This window comes from Antechinus flavipes, chromosome 5 (assembly GCF_016432865.1).
Source record: "Antechinus flavipes isolate AdamAnt ecotype Samford, QLD, Australia chromosome 5, AdamAnt_v2, whole genome shotgun sequence".
Taxonomy (NCBI): Eukaryota; Metazoa; Chordata; class Mammalia; order Dasyuromorphia; family Dasyuridae; genus Antechinus; species Antechinus flavipes.
Window position 1 is genome coordinate 35,654,160 of NC_067402.1, and position 17,934 is coordinate 35,672,093.

At 38.9% G+C, this 17,934-nt stretch overlaps 1 protein-coding gene across 4 annotated transcripts; it reads right to left on the bottom strand.

Annotated features, from left to right (window-relative positions):
• Window positions 1–7,692: 7,692 nt before the first annotated feature.
• On the bottom strand, window positions 7,693–17,401 carry LOC127564112 (uncharacterized). Of its 4 annotated transcripts, none has more exons than XM_052000427.1 (7): window positions 17,188–17,401; window positions 16,025–16,119; window positions 15,473–15,522; window positions 13,602–13,718; window positions 13,120–13,492; window positions 11,978–12,027; window positions 7,693–8,173 (listed from the first exon to the last, which is right to left on the bottom strand). In XM_052000427.1, the coding sequence occupies exons 2-7, from the start codon at window positions 16,039–16,041 to the stop codon at window positions 8,166–8,168; spliced, it is 615 nt and encodes a 204-aa protein (XP_051856387.1). In that variant the 5' UTR covers window positions 16,042–16,119; window positions 17,188–17,401; the 3' UTR covers window positions 7,693–8,165. The 4 variants fall into 4 exon arrangements, 2 of the variants coding, with proteins under 2 accessions (XP_051856387.1, XP_051856386.1); XM_052000426.1 differs by having other exon boundaries at window positions 7,693–8,185; XR_007954194.1 differs by lacking the exon at window positions 16,025–16,119 and having other exon boundaries at window positions 12,860–13,492.
• Window positions 17,402–17,934: the final 533 nt, after the last annotated feature.

Sequence of the window (17,934 nt, forward strand, 5' to 3'; positions counted from 1 at the left end):
TCAAGTAGGATTAATGAATGCAGGAATGCAGAGCTGGTTCAATATTAGAAAAACTATTAGCATAATTATATCAATAATCAAACTGAAAAATATGATTATCTCAATAGATGCAGAAAAGGCATTTGATAAAATCCAACACCCATTCCTATTAAAAACATTATAGAAAGTATAGGAATAAATGGACTTTTCCTTAAAATGATGAGTAGCATCTATTTAAAACCATCAACAATAATAAACTACAACCTTTCCCAGTAAAATTAGGAGTGAAACAAGGCTGCCCACTATCAACATTACTATTTGTAGAGGGCTGAAAGTCTGAAAAAGGTGTGCTTGAATCAAACAAAAGAGCACTTAAGGGAAATTACTTTTTTGATGTGAGATAATGGCTCTCTATAAGCATATATTTGGATGATGGCTCTTATGATTGGGGCTTGCTGAATGCTTGGTGGTGAGGTAATCATAGGCAGGGATTGGAGGGTTGAAGAAGAGAAGTCAAACTCACTCGGCTGCAGGACAAGGAGGAGAGAGACTGGAGAATACAGACTCCAAAATTCAGGATATATCTTTGGCAAGCCACTTGGCAGCTTTTCTGACTCCTTCACTTCTCCCTCTAAAGATCAAGAACTTTGATTTATCTTGACTCTGTCTGATCCTGGGGCCCTCCAGGGAGCTGGTCCAGACATTATAACTATTCAATATTGTATTAGAAATGTTAGCTTTGGCAATAAGAGAAGAAAAAGAGATTAAAGGGATTAGAGTAGGTAGATTAAAAGAATTAGAGTAGGTAATGAGAAAAACAAATTATTCTTCTTGGCAGATGATATGATAGTATACTTAGAGGACCATAGGGAATCAACTACACTACTAGAAACAATTCACTTTTTTTTAACAAAGTTGCAGGATACAAAATCCATATAAATCAGCATTTTTACACACCACTAACAAAATCCAACAGCAAGAGATACAAGGAGAAATTCCATTTAAAATAACTGTTGATAGGATAAAATATTTGTGAATTTATCTGCCAAGGAAACTCAGGAACTATATGAGCAAAACTACAAAACACTTTCCGCACAAATGGTTCTAATCAATTGGAAAAATATCAAGCGCTCATGGATAGGCTGAGCAAATATAATAAAGATGGCAATACTACCTAAATTAATTTATTTAGTGCCATACCAATCAAACCCCCAAGAATTTGTTACTGACCTAGAAAAAATGACAAAATTCATATGGAAGAAAAAAAAGGTCAAGAATTGTAAGGTCTGGGCTAGCTCCCTGGAGGCCTCAGGATCAGCCAGAATCAATAGAAGCAAAAGTCCTTGGTCTTTAGGGGGGAAGTGAAGGAGATGGATAAAACTGCCAGGAGTTTTGCCAAGGATCCCTCCTTGATTCTAGAGTCCAGAATCTCTACACTTTTCTCCTCCTCATCCTGTGGCCAAGTGAAGTTCTCTCGCCTCTCTCACCCCACCCTCTAATCCTTACCTACAATTCTCTTAACCCCAAACATTGAGCCAGCAATAACTGTGAGAAGAGCAATTCCAAACAGATGCTGCTAGTCATTGTTGAATAGGTAATTAACCTTAAATGCTCGGTTGTCTGATTCAAATACACTTCTTCAAAGTTTCAACACTTTACAAAGAATTTCAAGAGAATGAATAGGAAAAAAAATGCCAATGATGGTGGCCTAGCTGTGCCAGACCTAAAACTTGATTATAAAGCAGCAGCCTTCAAAACCATTTGGTACTGGCTAAGAAATAGTAGTCAGTCAGTGGAATAGTTTAGAATCACAGGACAAAATATTTAATAGCTATAACAATCTAATGTTTAACAAATCCAAAGACCCTAGCTTTTCAGATAACTCACTATTTGACAAAAACTTCTGGAAAAATTGGAAACTAGTATGGCAGAAACTAGGCATTGACCCATACCTAACACCACATACCAAGATAAGATTGGAATGGATTCATGATTTAGACATAGTGATATAAGCAAATTGGAAGAAAATGGTGTAGTTTACCTCAGATCTGTAGAGGAGGGAGTTTGTGTCCAAAGAAGAACTGGAATCATAATTGAATACCAATTAGATAATTTTGACTGAAGTTAAAAAAATTTTGTACAAACAAAATTAAAGCACGCAAGATTAGGAAAAAAGCAATAAATTGGGAAAACATTTTAACATTTAAGGGTTCTGATAAAGACCTCATTTTTTTTTTTTTAAACTGAGGTAACTGGGGCTAAGTGACTTGCCCAGAGTGATACAGCCAGAAAGTGTTAAGTGTCTGAGACCAGATTTGAACTTGGATCCTCCTGACTTCAGGGCTAGTGCTCTATCCACTACACCACCTAGCTGCCCCTAAAGGCCTCATTTCTAAAATACACAATTGAATCAAATTTACAAGGATATAGGCCATCCTCCAATTGATAAATGGTCAAAGGATAAGAACAATTTTCAGATGAAGAAATCAAAACCATTTCTAGTCATATGAAAAAGTGTTCTAAATCACTGTTGATCAGAGAAATGCAAATTCAGACAACTCTGAGATACCACCACACACCTCTGAGATTGGCTAAGATTACAGGAAAAGATTATGATAAAGGTTGGAGGGGATGTGACAAAACTGGGACACTGATACATTATTGGTGGAACTGTGAACCAATCCAACCATTCTGGAGAGCAATTTGGAACTATGCTCAAAAAATTATCAAACTGCGCATACTCGTTGGTCCAGCAGTGTTTCTACTGGGTTTATATCCCAAAGAAATCTTAAAAGGAAAGGGACCCACATGTGCAAGAATGTTTGTAGCAACCCTTTCTGTAGTGGCTAGAAACTGGAAAGTGAATGGATGCCCATCAATTAGAGAATGGCTGAATAAATTATGGTAAAGTGTTATAGAATATTATTCTGTAAAAAATGACTGGCAGGATGATTTCAAGAGAGGCCTGGAAAGACTTACATGAACTGATGCTTAATGAAATGAGCAGAACCAGGAGATCATTATACATGGCAACCACAAGACTGTACACTGATCAATTCTGATGGACGTGACTCTTTTCAATAATGAGATGATTCAAACCAATTCCACTTGTTCAGTGATAAAGAGAGCCATCTACACCCACAGAGAGAACCATGGGAACTGAGTGTGGACCACAACATAGCATTCTCATCTCTTTTGTTTGCTTGCATTTTTTCTTATTTTCTTTCCCTTTTGAGCTGATTTTTTTTGGTGCAGCAAGAGAATTGTATAAATGTGTTTACACATATTAGATTTAATATATATTTTAACAACATATATTGGATTGCTTGCCATCTAAGGGAGGGGGTGGGGAAAAAGAGGGGAAAATCTGAAACACAGGGTCAATATTGAATAATTATCTGCATATGTTTTAAAAATAAAAAGTTTTTTAAAAAACTGGAAAGCAAAGGAATAATCAATTGGAGAATGGATAAACAAGCTATGGTATATGACTGTAATGGAATATTATGGTATAAGAAATAAGGATAAGTTCAGAAAAACCTGGAAACACATGAACTGATCTGATGCATGATGAGGTAAACAGAATCCACAGTAACAGCAATATTGTTTCATGCAAAAATTGTGAATGAAGTTAACTACTCTCAGAAATACAATGATCTCAGATGATTCCAAAGGACTAATGAAGCAGGCTATCTGCCTCCATAGAAGAATATTGCTATTATGTACAGAGTGAAGCATGCTATTTTTTTCACTTTCCTTATTTTTTCTTCAATATTTTGTACTAAATGAATTATTTGGAAATATTTTATATAATTGCACATGTATATCCTATATCTGATTGCTGCCCACTTCAGGCAGGGAAGGGAGGGAAGAACAGAGGAAGGGAGACATAGAATTTAGGACTCAAATCTTTAATTATTAAAGTTGCCTCTGAAAAAAAGTGAGGCTGAAAAGCCTAGTAGAGTTAGGAAAAATACCCCAAAAGGAAGGGGAAGAACACCATAAGATGAAGTGTCTTGGTGGGCTGAACCAGCAGAGGCCAATGGCCGTGGGGTGGTCTATGGGTAGATTTTATGGAGAGGATTTGGGCCCAGAGACATGACTGGGATTTCTGGTTGAACTGGCAACCTAAGCAGACTTCAGACTTTGTTTTGTGAACTTGCCAGATTTTGGGGATGGTAAGCTTAATTTTGGGTGTAGAGTTCCAGGCTCTTCACTTTTATGTTTCTGGATGTTTTGGATTGGGATATTTGATAGTTATTTGAAAAATTAGGATTGACAACTATATACTAGTTGCAAGGTCATTTTTGATGCTGTATCAAAGATTCTATTCTTCAGAGTTAGAAGTGCAAGTTCTCTGAAAATGATCATTTCTCCCAAGTCTCCATCTGTCTTCAGCAAATTATTTCATTATGTAAGTGGTCTTGTTGTTTAATGAATATGATAACAAATAGGGTCTATAGCTCTCTTGAAGTATCTAGAGCAGTCCTGACAGTCCTGCATGTAGCTTTGGCTGTGCTCTGCATGTACATGGGATAGTTTAGGACCTAAAACCTGATGATTGAAAATTGCTGTTGAGATGAAATTTCTTGGGATTGTAACTAATATTGTTTTAAATTTTAAATTGGGATATCATTGCCTGATTGATCATGAAGTCAGTAAGTCACCATTTGGGAGGAATGCCCTTTGTAACTTGGAGGCCTTCCCGAGCTGTTACAGGTGGATGTCTTATCTGGGTAGGAGCTGGCAAGATAACCTTGGCCCTTGCTCAGGGTGGGATCCTTGTGACTCAAGTTTCCCAGTTCTGTTATTCTCCCACCTGATTGTTCCCAAGTATGGCTATGAGGTGGAATTGTTACTGCACGATTGGTTGTCGTATAAGGATGCTTTATCCTGTCTTGTATGTGCTCAGGCTGAGGCCCTGAAGGATCTGACATTATATACTCATGTCGCTGCTCTTTCCTCTTATAGGAAATGAAGTCTGAATTTTTTCACTTTATAAGATGTCTCTTCCCCACTGATTGATGGAGAACCCTTCAACTATAAAATAAATGTAAACTTCTGGCTTATCTTTAAATTCCCATCTCAAAGAGGTAGCACCAATTTTAGCTACTATAGCTCCTTTTATACCAGATGTATAGGTGTTTGCAGTAATCTTTAGCCAATTACTAGACCAGCTGGCACCTCTAATAGCTGTACTATCTACATCTGTGTCTACCAACCTTTTCAATGGTCTGCTATTCATACAGATAATGAGCAAAGGACGCTCAGCTGTGAAAACTTCGATCCTACCATGTTTCCCCGATAATAAGACCCTCCCTTTACTGTGTAAGATTCCTCTAAAATAAGCCCTCCCCCGAAAATAAGCCCTATTGAGATTGCTACTAGTGAAGGTGATCCCCTGCGCTACAATTACGGTACCCTCTGTATGCACCGTCCCCTCTTCCCCCCCTGGGTGAAACACACGCCACACTCCGAGCTGCATCCAATCAGAGCTGCAGCAGAGATGCAGCAGAGCGCATCATCCTGTTCTTCCCCAGTGATTTGCTTGCTGGCGCCATTGAGAGCAGTGCCGCGGAGGAGAGCTGAGGCAGGACAACATAAAAACCCGGTATGTAAGCGGGAGTGAGGGGGCATGATGCAGGATAAAAGAACTCAGGGGGCATCATGGAGGATAGAAGGAACACTCAGGGAGCATGATGGGGTTAAAACATTGAGGGCCATGATGGAGTGAAAAGGACTGATGGTCATAATTTTATTATTCTGTCTGCATGGGTCACCTGTGTTTTGGCAGTTCATTTGGATGGAAAGAAAGCCACACCTCTAATCATCAGTAAGGGCAAGAAAGATAAGATTGAATGTGTATCAGGCATTTACGTTCTTGAAACTGAAAAAGCCTGGTGTACACAAGCCATTATAAGAAAGTGGGTTGATTTAATGCTGCCATTTGTTATGCGAGGTAACCAAAGCGGTCTGATAATCTGGGATTCAGCCAGAACTCACCGCTCTAAAGAAATGAAGAACTTCCTTGCAGAGAGAAGAATAGATCAAGTAATGATTCCTGCAGGAATGACTGCCTATCTCCAGACCCTTGATATTGCAATAAACAAGCCATTCAAGGACCATTTGCGCATAGAAGTCATGACTACATGGAAAATAGAATGGAAAGAAATCAGCGTGGAAACTTTGTGAAGCCCTGTCTGCAAGAAGTCGTGACTTGGGTGAAGAAGTCATGGGATAAAATTACTGACAGCTGTGTCACCAAGGCACTACGAGCAGGTTACCTGGACAAGACATGTTCATTTAAAGAGAGCTATATTTTGCTGGACATGACAGATTGGGTCCACTTCTTCTGAAGGAAATAAGAGGCACAAGACATCCAGGACGGAATTCAGGGTATGGACACTTATGACGATGTTGAAGAAGATGACATGATCATTATTGAATAAAGGTACTTTTTTTTGTTCACATTGACCTGTTTATTAAAATTGCTGTCAATGTTCATTAAAATAAGCCCTTCCCTGAAAATAAGCCCTCTGTTTTTATGTCCAAAAAAATTAATAAGACACTTCTTATTATCAGGAAACACAGTAATTCTGCTGCCTGAAGTCAAAGTCTGAATAACTATCACCAAACTGTATTCCAAGAGTGTGAGTCAATAAATCTGATGTTAGAAACTAACTGATCTGGTTGGAATGCTGCATTTTCAGACTCTCTGAGCACAATAGCAATTACTGCCCTCAAGGCACCATAATCGCTCCTTGCCTGAGGCAATGAAGCTTATTCCTGCCTTTTGTAATGATGACATATGGGGTTTGCAGCTGGTTAGTGGGCAGTGCTGATGCTGTCATCACCCCTCCCATTCCAATTCCTCCTCCTCCCGATTAGGAAGGTGAAGTTGAGGGAGGAGGGTCAGAAATGGGAAATTCCCTAAAGGCGAATGCTGGTGGTGGGCAGAATTGGAGGGAAACCGAATTTTGCATATGAAAAGAACTAAATCCCTTTCCATCTGCAGGCTAGTTCTTTCAGTAAAATGACTATTACATCCAGTAGGATCCCCTTAAGCAGTAGCAGATGCGATAAATTAACAATGCTAGAGACTTTCTCTGGTATTTCCACGTGGCATGTTCAACTTTCTGCTTGTTTTTTTCTTCTGTTTCAGCCAATAGGTGAAACTGTTCTTACTGCTGCAACTTAAGTTTTTGTCCTTTCTCTAACTCTAAGTCTAACTCTAATTCTTTTTTTTTATCGTCTGTAATGCAATTTTTCGTTTTACCTCTAACTCAATCTTTAATTCTTATACTTTTTGCTCTATACTCTCAACCATCTCTATTGGCTCTAGATTTTTTCCTTGCTGAGCTATACTTAATGGGTGTGGGAGTAAACTCCTCAGAGCTTGAAAGCAAGTCCTGTCTTCCCGATTAATAGGGATCTGGCAATTTACAGCACTGCCCCCACATTGGGTGCCACTCGTGAATGCCAACTCAGCATTCACTACTTTTGTGAATAACCTTTGTTAATGCCCACTCTGCATTCACTACTGCCAGTCTCTCCTAATTCCCAGGTCCTCAAAGAAATCTCCAGGCACTGTCTTTTGCAGTGCTTAAACCAGCATTACCAAGCTTATCTCTGTCTGAGGTCTTCAGAGATCTCTGGCCATCATTTCAAAAGAAAGATGGTTTAAACATGATAGAGCATTCAAGAACAGTGATGTGCAAAGTTCAAGATCTTTTATTCACATGTTCGCATCCTGCCTAGCTGACCTCCAGCTGACTTCTAGGGAACTCCAGGTTAAAGAGAACCTGCTTCCTCCTCCCACAGATCTATGAGGTCATACGCACAACCAATTAGAGAAGAAGATACCTCCTATAAATGATGTGGATTTCAAAGCAACCAGAGTTTCTGCCCATGAGGCGGTCCCTACTAGTTCACAGCAGACCCACTCAAACTTTATTGCTTGTTTACTTCCTGTTGCATTGTGCCTGACTCCTCCTCCTTCAACCCTTATACATAACATATTTATATAATTATCTTGCCCAAGAAAAATCGAGAATAAGGGAAAAAATAAAATACAAGAAAAAAACAAGAGTAAAAATATTATATTGTGAATCACACTCAGCTCCCACAGTCTTCTTTTTGCGTGTAGATGGCTCTCTTCGTCACAAGATCATTGAAACTGGCTTCAATCATCTCACTGTTGGAAGAACTATGTGCATCAGAATTAATCATGGTATAATATTGTTGCTATGTACAATGATCTCCTAGTTCTGATTATTTCCCTCAGCATCAGTTCATGACCCTCCAAGGCTTCTTTAAAATCATGCTGCTCATCATTTCTTTCATAATATTCATATGCCATAACTTATTCAGCCATTCTCCAATTGATGGGCATCCACTCAGTTTCCAGTTTCTGCCACAAACATTTTTCCACATGTGGGTCCTTTCCCTCTAAGATTCTCTTTGGGATACAAGCACAGGAGAAACCCTGCTGGATCAAAGGATATGCATATTTTGACAGCCCTTTGGGCATAGTTTGGGCTTCTCCTTACAATGCTTTCTGTTTGTATCTGGCTTAGGGGGACTAGCATCCTGTCCCACACATTCCTATTTTTTCTTTTTTTGTTTTTTTTTTACCTCATCTGATTTTTTTATTGCACAATATGAAAAATGTGGTTATGTGCTAAAAAGAATTGCAATTATTAGATTGTTGTCTTGGGGTTGGTGAGGTTAAGGGAGCAAAGGAGAAACATTGAGAGCACAAAGTCTGACAAAGACAAAGGTTGAAAACTACATGTTATTTCAAAAAATACTATTTGAAATGAGATGAAAAAATAAAATTTAAAATATATTAAATCTTTCCAATGTAAGTTCTCTCGCACACTCTTCTCATTTTCCTCTCTTCCCTTTAATCTCAATCTTTCTCCTCTTTCTTTCTTCCCTCCCTCCCTCAGTTGGTCTCACTCTGTGCTTTCTTTACTCTCTCTCCTTTTCCCTTCACTCTCCCCTCCCTTGTTCCCCGTTCAGAATCAACAATTGATAGATATGTTTCCAGTCCTTTATTGGGGCTGCTGATGTGTCTTGTTCAATTCCAATAATAGCTCCAGCCTATTTAAATGGGTTGGTTTCTTTCAAAATTTTTTCTTTAATCTGGGGGTTTCAAAATTTGGCACAAATATTTCTATGTGTTTTTCACAGAGGATTGTTGAGGTGCTATTAGGTTTTTTAAAATTTCTATACTTTTTCCCTTCGTGTTCTAATTGTTAAGCCATCTAATATTTGTCCTGAACCACAAAGTTGTTTAACTTGTGGGGGAAATCAAGAGAGCTCAAATTTAAAAATCTATTCTAGCTCTTCTTGGGAGAAATCCTTATAGGCCAATCCTTTCACAAAGCCCCAATAGGGACATTTTTGCCCATATATCCTCCTTCCTGGGGGTTTTGGTCATGAAGGTAAGTAGGTGGGCATGGTTCTAAATTAATCTGGGCACTGCCAGGATCAGAGGAAGAATTACAAAAGCAAAATTTCTGATCCATGATGGGCCTCCCAGCTTCTTTTTCTTGGTCACTGACCAGACATGAATGACTTCCTCCTGGCCCATGATAGCTGACACTTTCACAGTGTTGGAGCCTAAGGATGCTATCCAGTGACAAGGACCTCTGGGTATCATTGATGTTGCTCCTGGGCCAAATTTGTGATGAAGAAGGGATCATATATTCCTTCCCCTTTGCATATGAGCAAAAGGGAAGGAATTAGGAAACTTGATTCATGAAGCTTAGCCCACAGTAGATAATTTATAAATGTTTATGGGACAGTGGCATCCAATTATTCTTTCTGTTTTCTCTCCTAAACTCTCTTCTAAAGTCTGGTTTCTCACATTCTCATTCAGTTGATATTTACTAATAGATATGCAAAGTTAATATTATAAGCTCCAAAGTACAAAAGTGAATGACCTCTTTTGGTTTTTTTAACTTTTAATTTATATCTTTTACCCAATTACATTCAAAAATTTTCTTTTACATTTGTTTAAATTTTTTTTTTTTTGCTTTTTAGGTTCTTTCCCTGATTCCCATTCACAATTAAGAAACCAAATTTAAAATTATCCAAAACATTTCCGTAAAAGTTGTGAAAAAACAGATCTCTCAACCCCAATGAAAATAAAAAGCCTCAAGAGAAATAAAGATAAAAAAGAGAGATAAGGAAATAGAGAAATGCTTTGGTATGTATACAATCATTCCTTCTCTGTGAATGGACAGGAATTTTTATCCTAAATCCTTCAGATTAGTTGTGGATAATTATGTTACTGAGAACAACAAAATCATTTACAACTGGTCATTCCAGAACATATTTCATATAAGGTATATTTCACTTTGTTCTTGGAGAATGTTCCAGCTTTTGCTTTTCCCCAGGGAGCATTCTGTTCATCTTTTCCCAGAGAACAATGCTATTCCATCAAAAAAACTTGTTTCAAAAATTAGTTTTACAATTATGAAGGCTAATTGTTAATTTCCTGCATTTATTCTCTCTTTTCACCCTGTCTCACATCAAAAATGTTTTGCTACTGACCACTCACTCTTCCCCAAATGACCAGTGCTTTTATTACCCACTCTTCCCATATTCCATTCCACTCCCATTTTCCTGCAAGCAAAGATAGATTTCTATTGTCCTTATTGAGTATTTATGGTGTTCTATTTGAACCAGTTTTGATGAGATTAATATTCTTTCACTCAACCTCTCCTCCGGCTCTCTCCCTCCACCTGAAAAGCTTTATCTTGACCTTTTTCTTAGAGCAGATAATTTGCACCATTTTCCACTTCTCCCTTTCCCTTTTCCTGATACATCCCTATCTCCTTTTCAACCTTTTTAAAAAAGAGATCATCCCTTCATATTCCACTCACACCCATTTTATTTAGCTATGTATACTCTAATTGACAGAATATTAAGAAAGTCCTAAGGTTACAAGTGTATCATTCTCCTATGTAAACAGATAAAGTTTAAACCACCACTCCCAGGTATAATGATCCTTACCCTCAGTCTCTCTTTTGAGCTTTCTTTCCCAATTCCCACATAATATTTGTTGGACATTTTGGCCCAGAAAGCCAATTTGCATCTGAATCTCAATGTGTCCAAATCACAATCCAATCCATTCTTTTGTTCCCCACCTTCTGCCCTCTAATGAAATTCCCTTTTCTGTCAGCCAGATTTGCAGGCTCAGTCATCCACCACTCTTCCCTTTGCTTAGCACACATATCATCCATCTCAACAACATATTCCTCCCAGAACTTTTCTTTATTCCCGGAGCTATTTGCCTGGTGACCTTATACATCTCTATCCTAAAGTGCTCTGATACTCTCATTGTTCCATTAGAATTATTGATGTAATATAATAGGGTTATGTCCCCCTGATCTTTGGTGGGGGTGCACTTGGGTTGGAAAAACCCTGAATCCCAACCCTCCCCCTCTGGGAACATTCCCACCCTCTTACTGGATTTCCCAGGAGAAACTCCCACAATTATCCTCACCTACAATTCATTTGGAGGTCTTGGGCTGGGGCACAATCACCACCCTTATTGATTTGAGAATTAGTCCCTCAATCACTCCCCTGCCCCAAGCCATAAAAGGCTAAATAAAAAAGCAAGACTTGGTATCCCAAACTTCACTATCTTTCTAATCAAGTATTAGGCCATTGAGATTTCTCAGTGAAACCAAACCCATTTCTGCCCAAAACCTCACTTGGAGATTGGGATTGCGAATTCTTTCACAAAACCTGCAACACCAGGGTGGGGACCTCTATCACTGTTAGGGATATATCCTCACCCCTCAACATTGTGACTTCTGACATTATTTTTCTATACTCTGTATCTGGCAATATTCTAGTTTACATACTTTTGATCCTCCCTCTTAGAATGAATTCTTTTGGGTATATATCTTCCTCATTTAATACAGTGACTGACATAAGAAAACAAATATTACTACAAGTCTGTTGATTAATTGATTCTCACCGTGGGGAAATATCCTGGTTGTTTTCATCATGCTGCACTTGAAAGATTTCCTGAGGGAAAAGAATGTCAATAAATAAATACTAAGAACTCAGGTTCCAATAACTACCCCATCTTCCCAAATAAGGAAGTAATAAGCAGCCCAGGAAGGCCTTAATAGCTCACTGGGCACAGCCTAACTATTGCTTTTCAGTGTCCAATATATTTTTACAGTAGAGCCAGTCTCAACTCAATTGATAAAAATGATCCATTGCCACAGGTTCCTTTCCCTGTTCCTTTCTCTATCCCACTTCTCCCTCACTCCTCATCATTGAAAGTAATCCAAAGGAAGCAACTGAGAAACTCCTTTGATTGACAATAGAGGAAATAGAAGATGAAACTACAATTGTAGGCAAAGTGTCTTGCCTGTCGCTATAAAGAAGAATCTTGAAAGTTCATTTGCTGAGATTAGTAGTGGTCTGTTTTAAATGAAGGGTGGGTACCTTCTATCAGACTGCCCAAATCACAAAATTTCTGTGAATAATTCTAATATTCTTTGATTTCACAACATCTTATGGACCAGTCAGTTTTACAGTCCATGGGCTCCCACCCCTGCTTCTTTACCCTAAAAGTTCTCTCATAGTTGTGTTCTCAAATCCACAAGACCAAGGGCAAAGAAGCAACTGCAATGTGGGCCAAAAGGTTAATTGTCAGAAAAAGTTTAAAACCTTTGATGCTGTTCTGCCCCATCTCCTCTCCTGCTAAGGGGACCCACAAGTCTCTGATAGTTCAGCTTGATCCCACCAAAATACACACTCGCCCCAAATACAAACTACCTCATTTTCCCTTTTACATATATGTGGCAATCCCCACCCCCTGCAAAGTCTGGATCATCAAGCTTCTTACCACTAACAGCTTCTTGAAGATGAGAAAAACTAGGCAGCCCCTTAGCTGGTCAACTTCTAGGTTATGGTGGGTTCTTTGAGGCCACCAGAGCTCTCTTTCTCACTCTCTCTCTCAAGGTTCTTTAGACTCCTGGCCTTTTATCCTAGTAATGGTTATTATTACACCTTTGATTTTCATTGAGCTACTCAATTACTTCCTCGGAAAATCCTCCACAAGCCAACCCTTTTACGAATCCCCAGTAGGGTCCTTTGTCTCCATACCCTCCATCTTGGGGGCTTTGCATGTAGAGTTTGGGGATGTTCTGATACAAATCCTTGTTTTCTCTGCCCAAGGCAGGATGGAGAATCCTGGTGGGAGCACTGCTGGAAAAGACTCTGGCGCCTTCCCGTATGTCATGGAGATACACAGGTGGACAAGGTTGTAGCATTAAGCGAGGTACTGCCAGAGTCAGAGGAGGAACCGCAAAACTTAGATTTTTTACCCATGACGGTTCCCCTTCCTCCTTTGGCTTATTTACAGGAATGACTTCCTCCACTTTTATGGTTTTAATCTTCAAGGGTTCAACACGGTGACCTCTGCATAAAAATGCTTTCATTTGTTGGAACAGGCCCTTCTTCTTCCCCTGGACCAAGTCTGTGAATGAAGAAGGGACCATATGAACAAAGGGAAAGAAATCAGGAAGCCGAATGTGGGTGGGAAAGATGGCAGCAGCTCTGAGATTATGATCTACCAAGAGTAATACCTGGTCTTTCAGTGATGTCCTCCTGGATCTTGAAGTCTGACACATAACCTTTGTTTGAGCCTAGGGGTACAACACGGTGAGGGGGACCTCGGGTCTTTTCCAACTTCTGGACCATGTCTGTGAATAAAGAAGGGATTGTATGAGCAAAGGGGAAGAAGTGAAGACACAGAATGTGGGTAGGAAAGGTAGCAGCAGCACAGGGATTATGATCTACAAGAGTGATTCCTGGCCTTTGGAGGAAAACTGGACCCTTGTCAATGTGCTCTTGCCTATGTTCTCCCCCATTTCCTACTTGGACAAAGCCCAAGAGACACCTTCATTAATTCTAATTTTTTTTTTGGTAAACCACTTATATAGAGTTGTTTCTATGAAAGTCACCTCCTTAGAGAGAAAACTCCTTTAGGCCAAGGCCCTGCTTGGGCCATTCTTTGTACCCCCAGTGCTTTAAATGGAGCTTCACCTACAGTGGATAATAAATATTTATTGACTGTGCCTCCGCTTATTCTTTCCCCTTTTTCTCTCTTTTAAACTCTCTGCGCTCTGGTTTCTCACATTCCCATTCAGTTGAGATTTACTAATTGAAAAGCAATGTAACTATTATAACCAACAAGGTACAAAAGTGAACAATCTTTTTTCTTTAATTTTAATTCATTTAATATTTTACTTATGTTACATTAAAAAAAAATTTATATTTGGTTTTAACATTTTTGTTTTGTAGGTTCTTTCCCTGATTCCCACTCACAATTAAAAAACCACATTTGAAATTATCCAAAACATTTCTATACAAATTGTGGAGGAAAAAAAAAAACTTAGATCTTCCACTCTAATGAAAATAAAAAGCCTCAAGAGAAATTAAGTTGAAAAGAGAGATAAAGAGGGAAATAGAAAATGCTTTGATTTGTATTGAGATTACAGTCATTCCTTTCTATAAATGGATAGGAAGTTTTATCATGAATCATTCAGATTAATTGTGAAGGATTGTGTTGCAACAAGTCACCACAGAATACTGCTATCATTTCATGTACGGAATATTTCATTTTGTTCATGGAGATTTTCCAGGGTTTTTTTCCCCCTGAGAACATTCTACTCATCATTTCTGAGAGAATTATATTCGATCAGAGAAAATTGCTTCAAAAATTATTTTTTACAATTACCATTGCTAATTATATTTTCCCCACATTTATTCTCTCTCCTTTCACCTTGTCTCTTCTCAAAAATATTTTGCTGCTAACCACTGACTTCCTCCTCCCAAAAGATCTATTCTTTTAACACCCCGCCTTTCCCATATTCCATTCTCCTCCTGTTTTCCTGCAGGCTAAGTTAGCATTCTGTATCCCTATTGCGTATTTATGGTATCCACTAGTGATGAGAGTAATGTTCTCTTAACTTCTTCTCCTCTTCTCTCCTCCCCCACCTGAAAAGCTTTATCTTGCCTTTTTCTTAGGGCAGAAGATTAATGCACCATTTCACTTCTCCCTTTAGCTTTCCCTGGTACATTCCTACCTCATTTTTTTTTTCAACCTTTTTTCAAAAAGAGATTATCCCTTCATATTCCACTCACACCCATTTATCTAGCTTCCTATACTCTTTCTAACTGCCAGAATATTGAGAAAGTCCTAAGGTTACAAGTATCATCCTATGTAAACAGATAAAACTTAAACCACTCCCAGGTATAATGATCCTGCTTCAGTCTCTCTTTTGAGTTCTCTTCCCCAGTTCCCACATCATATCTGATGGACATTTTCCCCAGAAAGCCAATTTGAACCTCTAGATTACACACTTTTGGTCCTCCCTCTTAGAATGAATTTTTTGGGTTTAATACAGTGACTGATATAAGAACAAGTATTACCACGTTTGTTATTGATTCTCACCGTGGGGAAATATCCGGCTTATTTTCACCATGCTCCACTTGAAAGATTTCCTGAGGAAAAAGAATATCAACAAATAAATAAGAATTCTGGTTCCATAACTACCCCATCTTCCCAAATAAGGGAGTAATAAGCAACCCAAGAAGGTCCTAATAGCCTTCTACTAGCTGGGCTCAGCCTAGCTATTGCTTTTCATTATTTAACATGGTTTTTTACAATAGAGCCAGCCTCAATTCAATTGATAAAAGCGTTCCATTCCTAAAGGGTTTTCCCCCTATTTCCTCCTTTTTCCATCCCGTCTCTCCTCTCTCTTCAACGCTGAAAGTAATCCAAAGGGAGCAACTGAGAAACTCCCTTGAATAACAATAGAGTTTCACACAGGATGAAACACTGTAGGCAAAGTGTCTATCAATATAAAGAAATCTTGAAAGTTTGTTTTCTGTGGTTTGAAAGGGACTGCTTTAATGGAGGGTGGATACCTTGTATCACAAAATTTCTGTGAACAATTCAAATATTATTTGATTTCACAACATCCTATAGTCCTATCAGGCTTACAGTCCATGGGTTCCCATCTCTGCTTCTTTTTTCTTCTAAGAGTTCTCTCTTATCTGCGTTCCCAAATCCACAAAAACCTCAGAGGAAAGTCGCAACTACAATGTGAACCAAAAGGGCCAGAATGAGAGGCCTGAAAATCCTAACCTGCACTTCTACCCTGGACAAGTCTTTCTTAATCCTTTCAGTGCTTTGAAGCTCACCAGCTCTCTAAAAAGAAATGACAGATTGGGTATCTGAGTACAGGGAGAAAGAGATTTTTCACCCCAACATTGGATATCTACAGTAGAAAGAGAATATTGTCCACATTCTCCAATTGAAAAGAAATAAAGCAATAGATTAGATATACATTTTGAGATTGCAGAGAATTATTTTTAAGAATTTAAAATATGGCTTTGAGAAAGGTGGGATAAGCTCCACTAGTGGTCTGGAGGTTAATTGTCAGAAAAAGTTTAAGAACTTTGCTGCTCTGCCCCATCTCCTGTCCAACTAAGGGGACCCACAAGTCTCTGATGTTCAAGCTCGATCCATCAGCTGATGGGGGAATTTGTTTCAATGTTCTAAGCAAGGAAACCTGGAGGCAGTCTCAGGGTCACATCATGGAGAAAGAGAGTGAGAGGAAACACCTCTTTTCTGTCCTTTGCCCTGTGCTCCATACCATATTGGCACTATCTCCTTTGATCTTTACATCAACCCTGTGAGGAAATGGAGGCAAACGGATGAGATGATTTGCCTCAGGTAAACTCAGCTCTGTCTGTGATAATTAGAAACTCAGGTCATCCTTACTCCCAGGCCCAGTTCTCTGAGTCCTTACATGTCTAACTTCTACTTAAGAAAACAGGAACTTCTTCAGGAGAACAACAAAAACCATTTCCCTTGGGATTGAATCTTAGATGGTTTGTGTTGTCTCCCCAGAGTCTACAGAAGAGGGTTCTCTTTTAGGATCTCATATGTATTTCAGCTGTTCCTGCATTGAGGACAGGAACAAACATGTCCATCTCCTATTGCTGGCACAAGAAATGTCTCTCTCTCATCTCATTCATCTTTAGACCAATGACTTTCCACAAAAATATACATCTTGTGCCAAATATAAACTCCCTCATTCCTCCTACACCTATTTGGGGATCCCCACCACCAGAAAAGTCTGTCATCATCAAGGTTCTTACCAAGAGCTTCTGGAAGATTAGAAAAACAAGGCAGCCCCTTCACAGCTCAAGTTGCAGGTTATTATGGATTCCTTGTGGCTATCAGCTCTATTTTCCTCTCTCTAAAAAGAGCTCTCTTCCTCTCTTCCTCCCCTCTTTTTCTCTCCCTTCTCGAGACTATCTCTCTCTCTCCCTGGTTCTGGCTCTCTCTTCCCTCCTCCCTCCTCTTTTTCTCTCCTGTACAGAGCACAGCTGTTTAGACTTTTGGCCTTTTATCCTAGTAACAGTTTGTGAAGTTGTCATGACATCACATTTGCTTTTGTATCTGTTACCTCCCTCTATTACCTCTGTCATTTCAGGCTGTGGTATTTGTGTAGAGATAGAGAGCTTGCTCATTACTTAGTGTCCTGAACCCAAGCCACTCTGCCTCATTGGGTTTCAAACTGTATTTCACACTGATTCTCATTTAACAGTTCTGCCATCTTCCGCGTAGTTTGTTTCTTTACCAAAGATTAAAAATGTCCCAATACTGAACTTTTAAAATTCTAGTCTTTGTCTGACTATTAATAATTCACACTGTTGTTCCTTTTAATTCTTACACCCTAGGTAGAGAATCTGTCTCTCTTAAAATCATCTTGTGTATTCTACTTAGCCAATTTGCAAAGGCATTGGTAGATTTGTTGTGAAAGGACTAATTCAGCCCCTGCAGTTCCCCTATCAGTCCTACAGATCAACCTGAAAATAAGATGGAAAAGTCAGAACTGCCAG

Coding starts and splice junctions, on each gene's coding strand:
- LOC127564112 (XM_052000426.1), bottom strand. Junction 13,719..15,472: donor AAGCCGGATATTTCCCCACG/GTGAGAATCAAT, acceptor CTTTATTCACAG/ACATGGTCCAGAAGTTGGAA. Junction 12,028..13,119: donor CAAAGCCCCCAAGATGGAGG/GTATGGAGACAA, acceptor CTTTTCCCTCAG/GAAATCTTTCAAGTGCAGCA.